General features: G+C 46.2%; 1 protein-coding gene across 1 annotated transcript in view; it reads right to left on the bottom strand.

The window, feature by feature from the left end:
* Positions 1-7,587, bottom strand: part of CUNH8orf48 (chromosome unknown C8orf48 homolog) — a 32,965-nt gene extending 25,378 nt beyond the window's left edge. The window contains exons 1-3 of the mRNA XM_027842681.1: positions 7,483-7,587; positions 7,174-7,415; positions 476-620 (exon numbers count right to left, since the gene is read on the bottom strand). Coding sequence (XP_027698482.1) covers positions 476-620; positions 7,174-7,415; positions 7,483-7,587 — 492 coding nt within the window. The remainder of the gene's footprint in view (positions 1-475; positions 621-7,173; positions 7,416-7,482) is intronic.
* Between the last annotated feature and the right edge of the window lie 272 nt (positions 7,588-7,859).

Here is a 7,859-nt window from a genome sequence, read left to right as displayed (position 1 = left end):
TGCAGCTGTTGCTTTCCTTTGTGATGCATCCCCTGAACCACCTTGTTGGGTGCAGCTGTTCCCGGGGGGGGGGCCTCTAGGCTTCACCAGTACGCCTAAGGGACTGGGGCGGGGGCAGCAGCGATCCCGGCACCCCGAGCTGGAATAATTCTCCCCTCACCCCCATGTACTAATCTGTACTGAGGCCGGGAGGGGGCAAGGTCGGGGAGGGAGCCACACAGTCCCGCCTCGGAGGTCGGGGGTCCCTCAGGCCAGCCACGTGAAGGGTAGGCCGCAGGAATCTGGGGTTTTCCGAAGGGGGGGGAAATTGAGGGGGCACCAGAGGAGGGGGCGGGCCCCCCAAGCCGGAAGCCAGGCCCCACGGGTCCTTCTCGGGGTGGGGGGGGGTGACTGCCCAGAGAGAGAAGCAGAGCGAGAGGGGGCGGGGTCGCCGCAGCCTGTGGCAGGGGGGTGGCGCGGGTGGAGCGAGGCCTACCGAACTCGGGTACCGGCGGACGCTTCTTCCTCCGGCCTGGATAACGACGCGGCAGCCTCGTTCTGACCCGAGTCTTCCAGGCAGCAGAGAGGGGCGAGAGCCCCCCGCCCCCCCAGATCCTGCAGGGGAGGGGGCGGGGCTTTCCCTCACGGTGGGGGCGGGGCCTTAAGGGGCCAAGCCTGGGTTTCCCAGGGCCCTGGGGCGGGGCCTGCCACGCGCTGGGGGCGGGGCCTGTTGGGCCAAGTTAGAGAACTGGGGCCAGCCCTTCCCCCAATGAGGTCAGGGAGAAAGCCTGTCCTGCCTGAGACTGAGACTTCTCTCCTGCCCCTCCCTCCCTCCCTCCCTTCCTGCCTTCTTCCTTTTTTCTTCCTTTTCTCTTTCCTTTCTTCTTTAGTTCTTTTCTGTTTCCTTCTCCTTTCTTTTGTTTCTTTCCTTTTTTCTTTTTTCCTTTCCTTCCTTTTATATCTTTCCTTCTTTTTTCTTCCTGCTTTCTTCTTTACTTATGTCCATTGCTTTCTTTTCTCTTTCTTCCTTTTTTCTTTTTCTTTCTTTACTTCTTTCTTCCTTTCCTTCTTCTTTTCTCCCTTCCCTCATTCCTTCTTTCTTTTTTCTTTGCTTCTTTCTTACTTTCTTCTTTCATTTCTCTTTCCTTCCTTCTTTTTTGTTTTCTCTTCCCTTGCTTCCTTTTCTCTTTTTTCTTTCCTTCATTTCTTATTTCTTTTTTCTTCCTTCTTTCTTTTCTCTTTCCTTCCTTCTTTCTTTTTTTATCTTTTTTCTTCCTTCCTTCCTTTGTTCTTTCTTTTCTCTTTCCTTCCTTCCTTATTTCTTCTTTATTTCGTTTTCTTCCTTATCTCTTTCTTTCCTTCTTTCTTTTTTCTTTCATTTCTCCTTCCTTCCTTCTTTCCATCCTACCTCCCTGGAACTTATGACCAAACGAGAGATAAAGAGTATGATAGGATGTAAAATGGATCATTGTGATTACATTAAATTAAAAGCATTTTGCATCCAAAAAATGCAGACAAGATTAGAAGGAAAGCAGAAAACTTAGAAAAAGTTTTTACATCACATTTCTCTGATCAAGTCCTAATTCGTCAAATATACAGAGAACTGACTCAAATCTCTAAGAATGTGAGACGTTCCCCAATTGACAAATGGTTCAAGGATATGAAAAGGCAGTTTTCAGAAGAAAAAAAAAAGCTATCTATACTCACATGATAAAATGCTCTCAATCACTATTGATTAGAGAAATGCAAATAAAACAAACTTGAGGTACCTTTCAGGTTGGCTGATATGACAGAAAAAAAAATGATAAATGTCAGAGGGGATTGTGGAAACATTGGGACACTAATACACTGTTGGTGGAGTTGTGACCTCATCCTGAACTGATTGTTGTGAACCCATTCTGTAAAGCACTTTGGAATTATGCTCAAAGAGTTATAAAACTTTGCCTAACCTTTAAACCAGAAATACCACAATGAAGTCTGTCTCCTAAAGAGATTTAAGAAAGGAAAATAATCAATATGTACAAAATTATTTATAGCAGTTCTTTTCATGATGGCAAAGACTTTGAAATTGAGAAGATGTTCATCAATTAGGGAATGGCTGAACAGGATGTGGTATATGATTGTGATGGAATACTATTGTGCTATAAGAAATGATGAGCAAGATGCATTCAGAAAAACCTAGGATGACTTACACAAACTAAGGCAAAGAGAAGTGAATAAAAACAGAGCACCAGACAAAGTAATAGCAGTATTGTACAATGATCGATTGTGAATGACTTAGCTATTGTCAGCAATATAATGATCAATTCTGAAGGACGTTGGACGAAAAAATGCTATCAACCTTCAGAGAAAGAATTAATTGATGAATGCATTTTGAAGCATTTTTGTACCTTCTTTATTTTTCTTGTTGTTTTCTTATTCCACATTTTCTTTCTCAACATGGCTAATATGGAACTATGTGTTACATGACTGCATATGTATAATCTGTATAAAATTTCTTGCCTTCTGCAAAGGGGAGGAGGAGAAGGAGGGAGGGAGAGAATTGGGAACACAAATTTTAAAAAAAATGAATGTTAAAAATTATTTATATGTGTAATCAGAAAAAATAAAATAATAATTTTCAAACAATTTACAGAAAGTGTAAAATACTTGGGAGTATCCTTGTCAAGACAGACACAGGAAATAGATGAACACAACTACAAAATACCCTTTACCCAAATAAAGACAGATCAAAACAACTGGGAAAATATGAATGGATGGGCAGAGCCAGTATGATAAAATTGACAATTCTCACTCAATTAGTTTGCCGATTCACTGACATATGAGTCCAACTACCAAAGGATTACTTTAGAGAACCAGGGGGAAAAAAATCATCATGACATTCATCTGGTGGAACTAAAGGTCAAGAACGTCAGGTGAATTCCTGAGGGGAAAAAGGAGCAAGTAGAAGGACCAGACCTCCACCTATACTGTAAGGATGCAATAATCAAATACTTTGGTACTGGGACAGAATTAGAGAGCTTGATCAGTAGAACAGATTAGGTAGGAAACATAGGAAAGCAAAGATCCCAGCTACTGGGGCAAGAACTCATTATTTGACAAAAACCGATGGGAAAATTGGAAAACAGGCTGGCAGAAAGTAGGTACAGACCAGCCCCTCACCCTGTATAACAAGATCCGTGCCAGATTGATACGTAGTTTGGCTTTGAAGGACAACATCATAAAGAAATTAGAAGAGCACTGGAGAAATCATCTATCAGATGAGTGGCTGGAGGAAGAATTCCTGACCAAACGAGATAAGAGCGTGAACTGATAATTGATTTATGAAATTATGACATGGAAGCAGGCACGCCTGGTTCTCTAGGGACCTGCTGGAAAAGACCATGATGGCAGTGGGAAACTGGGCAGCAATCATATTCTAATAAGGTACAGACGGTGTAGGCACACAGACAGTATTGAGACAAGTAAAAAAGTATGCACAAGGGCAGATGTCTTGGGGACAAGGGAACGGGTGTGGTGAAGGAAGGAAGGCAGTGATGGGGAAGAGGGGTTGGAGGGGGAGAGGCAGAGAGTATCACTCCTATAGTAAAGTTGGGAGAGACTATCTTACATTAGCCTCAGGAGAACTAGGTTGGGAGGATGGAGTTTGGGGTCTCATTTTTAGAGGGGTTGTGGAGGGAAAAGACTAACTCTTATCTATGGCATCTTAAGGTTAGGTCATTAACATATCCAAATCATCTCCAAGTTGTCCCTAAAACTAGAAAGTCGAGGCATCTTAAAGTAATTAGTGCTTTGGTGTTCTGCTGGTCTTCTGGACATTGTCTCAAATTTACAGATAGTAATACCAAATGGCCCTGACAGCAGAGCCTCGATGGCTTCCCCAATTCAGCACATAAGACCAGCAGGTGATTTTGGGTCACCATATAATACCATTGGTAAATCATGCTCCTTTGATCTTTGGGACAGTTAGGAAGTGCCTTCCAGGTTCCCCTTTACAATCGAGTGAAACTGGGATAGATAAAATTGTAAGAGAAGCAGGACATTGGGGGGTAGTGTGAATCTTTGTAGCAAGTTTCCCTGATAAAGGTGTTTTTTCTAACATGCACAGGGAATAGTATGAAATTTATAAAAATAAGAGCCAATCCCCAATAGAGAATGGTCTGAGGTTATGAATAGGCAGTTTTCAGAGGAAAAAAGTCAAACTATCACTAAGCATATTAAAAAAAAGGTCTGAATCACTTACAACCAGAGACATGCAAAGTAAAACAACTCTGAGGTACGACCTCACATGCACGTGACTGGTTAAAATGACAAAAAAGAAAAAATGACAAATTCTGGATGGGCTGTGGGGAAATGGGCTCTTTCATACCCTCTAAGTGGAGCTGAGGACTGATCCAGCCATTCTGGAGAGCAATTTGGAACTAAGCCCCAAAGCTATTAAACTGTGCATACCCTATACCCCAGTGATGTCACTACTACATCTATACCCCAAAGAGAACCAGGAAAGAGGTAAAGGACCTATACCTACAAAATATTTGTTGCAGCAAATATATATTTTTAATACTGGCAAAGAATTGGAAATCGAGGGCCTGCCCATCAACTGGGGAATGGCTGAACAACTCATGGTATAGGAAGGTGATGAAATACTATAGTGCTGTAAGAAATGATCAAGGGGATGGTTTCAGAGAAACTTGGGAAGACTGAGCTGATGTCAAATGAAGCGAGCAGAACCGGGAGAACCATTGATACAGTAACAAGAACATCGTAAAGAGAAATAACTTTGAAAGACTTAGAAACGCTCGCCAACAACACTTTCAGAGGAGTTGTGATGAAACATGCTACTCCCCTCCAGACACAGAGGTGATCGACAGACTCTGAGTGCAGACTGAGAATGGTTTTTTGGACGTGGCCAACGTGGGCATTTGTTTTGCTTCACTACCCAAGTTTGAAACAGGTTTGGTTTTTTGTCTTCTTTCTCAACCTGGAGAGGGGGTGGTGAGGGCAAAGGGAGAGGGAGAGAATGTGGACCTGAAACGAAAATGAAATGGAGTCAGCCAGACGATATTAGAAAGAAAAACACCTTTGAAGGAATTTAGAACTCTGATCTGGTCCAGAACTCGGGGAAACCTTGAGGCTAAAAGAATGAAAATGAAGCACAGCATGTACCTCCCGACTGAGAAGTGATAGCCTCACAACGTGGAAAGAGACGTAGGTGTTCAGACCCAGCAAATGAGGGAATTTGTTTTGCTGGACAATATCGATTTGGCAATGGTAATCGTGACAAGAATAGCTATCTTTTCTTCAGGGCTTTGAGCTTTGCCATGCACATTGCAAACATGATCTCCTTTGATGCTCACCATGAGGTGGGAAGGAGGGGATATTATTTTCCCATTTTATTGTTGTTACTAAGTCATTTTTCAGTAATGTCCAACTCTCCATGACCCCTTTTGGGATTGTCTTGGTGAAGACATTGGAGTGGCTTGCCATATCCTTCTCTAGCTCATTGGACAGATGAGGAAATTGAGGCAAACAGGGTGAAGTGACTTGCCCAGGGTCACACAGCTAGCGAGTGTCTGAGCGCAGAAGGGAACTCAGACAGGGGAGCCTTCCTGACTCCAGCCCCATACCTAGCTGCCCATTATCCCATTTTACAGTTGAGGAACCTGAGGCAGGGAGAGGTTAAATGACTTGCCCAACATCACCAGCTAGTAAATACCCGAGGCTCCATTTGAACTCTTGCCTGGCCGACTTGAGGCCCAGTGCTCTATGTCTACTGGGCCACCTAGCTGCTATATTCAAGGAGTTGGTCTGCAGGGAGATCTGCCAAATGAAGCTCTTGGCATCATTGGCTCCATCTGTATGGCAGCTTCAATGAGTTTAATTAGGGGTCGTCCCTGTTATCCAGACTGTCAGGTTTTCTAAGCACTAGGGCCAGAGCAGGCCATGCTGGCATCTCTAATACCTGTTTGGAGACCTAGGTGATCACGTGAGTCACATAGCCACTGGCAGTCTGGATAACAGGGACGACCCCTAATTAAACTCATTGAAGCTGCCATACAGATGGAGCCAATGATGCCAAGAGCTTCCAGTGTTTTTGTTTGGAGTAAAATGGGTGGGGGGAGGGAGGGGGAAGGAGGAAAATTGGTCTTCCTACAAACTCAAGGAGAGAAAGGAGATATCCAGTCAGTTAGTGACAGCGGCTTTCTGCTTCTGAGTAGAGAACTTTTGCATCCCTGGGTGGCTAATGCAGACAATTGTGGTGAAAACCAGGCCTACTGCACTGTCCAAACCAGAGGGATTTGTCAGACTCTCTTCCCCTTCCCCAAGCAAAGGGCAGGGTAGGAGCCTAGGGAGCCCAGAAAATGTGTGAGAGCTTGTGAGTGTGTGGGGGGGGGGAGGTTGAATGAAGACAACAGGATCCAGCATCTCCCTAGGCTAGGTGCTATGCTCTGGATGAGCATCTGCTCCAGGCAGACAGCTGCAGGAAGATGTGGAGGCTTGGAAACACCCACAAATCCCCACTAGAGAGGAGGTAGAGAATGTTACTGTGAGAGCAGAAGGGTGGCAGCGGCTGTCAGAAGGGCAGGGACCCCGGGAGATCAGCTCAGCTCATCCAGGCCACCTGAGATGCGCTCATTATTCCACTGTAATAATGGTCACCAACTCGTCATGGCTAGCCTTTCCATAGCCCTTAAGGTTTGCAAAGTACTTTCCCTAAGCTATCTCACTGCCTGCCCTCTACCACCCTGGCAGGCAGGGCCTGCTATTGTTATCTCCATCTAGGAGATGAGGAAACTGGGGCTAAGAGGGGTGAAGGCATTTACTCAGGGCCACACAGCTAGTTAGTGTCTGAGGCAGGACTGGAACTCGGGTCTTCCTGAGTCCAAGGGCAGTACTCTATCCACTTTGCCAGGAAGACCCCCGGTACCACTCAGCTGTAATGTGGCTGGCATGAGGGCAGCAGGAGGGTGTACATGTGCTATTCGCAGCTCCACAGAAAGCATTAAGGCCGAGAGAAAAGCGGGGGCAGGGGGAGTGGCCCTTCACAGCAGCCTTCTTAGAGTGCCCTGGCCACCGGGTAGCAGCTTTCCTGTCTTGCCTGGGTTCTACTCTAAGAATCCACAGTGGGGTTGGGGTGGGGATGGGGCTGAGCTGGGACAGGAGGTGCTGCTGGGCTTCTTTGGAGAGACCAACCTGTTATTCTTGGCCACCCCAGGGCCCTGTTGGGATGGCAGACAGATGCCAGCCATGGCCCAAGAGGTGCCATGCAGAACCACAACTGGAGGCTGTCCAGCAAAATCACGTCTCTGAGACATTCTCCCACTTGTCAGAAAGTGTTTGCGTGTGTAAGTGTTAGCCCAGCATCCCCATGGCAGGGAACTGAAGACGTGCTGGGCTCCTTTGTTCAGGAGGTGGATTGGAGGAGACAAGGAACCCTGGTGGGACATTGACGCCCCACTTTGGGCCCAGGGGCCTCCAGCACTGCACTGACTACATCTGCGCCTTCTGAGTCCCTCTGCTCTGGACCATGCACATCCTCAGCACGGGATCAGAAGAGAAGAGGGCACAGACCCTTTTCCTCTCCCTCTTTGGCTCATTCCCCGCCATGGTCCACACAAAAGAACCCTGACCTGCAAAACACTCACAAACAAACATGCGTTTGCCAGGCAGTCCCTTACAGACAAAGGGTCTGAAATGCCTTCTGTTTTGCGTGGTTTTGCGACTCTTGCTAGAGCCCTAGAGAGGTGCTCTCTCTCATCCTCTTCCTGCAAGACTGTGTCCCTCGTCCCTGCCCGGGCCCCTTCCCTTAGCTGCCCAGAGGATCACCGCTTGTCACAAAGAGCAAAAAGGAGGGAGGGGAAGAATTACAAATAGCAGCT

This window comes from Vombatus ursinus, unplaced genomic scaffold, assembly GCF_900497805.2.
Source record: "Vombatus ursinus unplaced genomic scaffold, bare-nosed wombat genome assembly UNPS02014882.1, whole genome shotgun sequence".
NCBI classification, from domain to species: Eukaryota; Metazoa; Chordata; class Mammalia; order Diprotodontia; family Vombatidae; genus Vombatus; species Vombatus ursinus.
The sequence above is the reverse complement of the archived record's forward strand: the minus strand, read 5'-3'. Positions and strand labels throughout refer to the sequence as shown.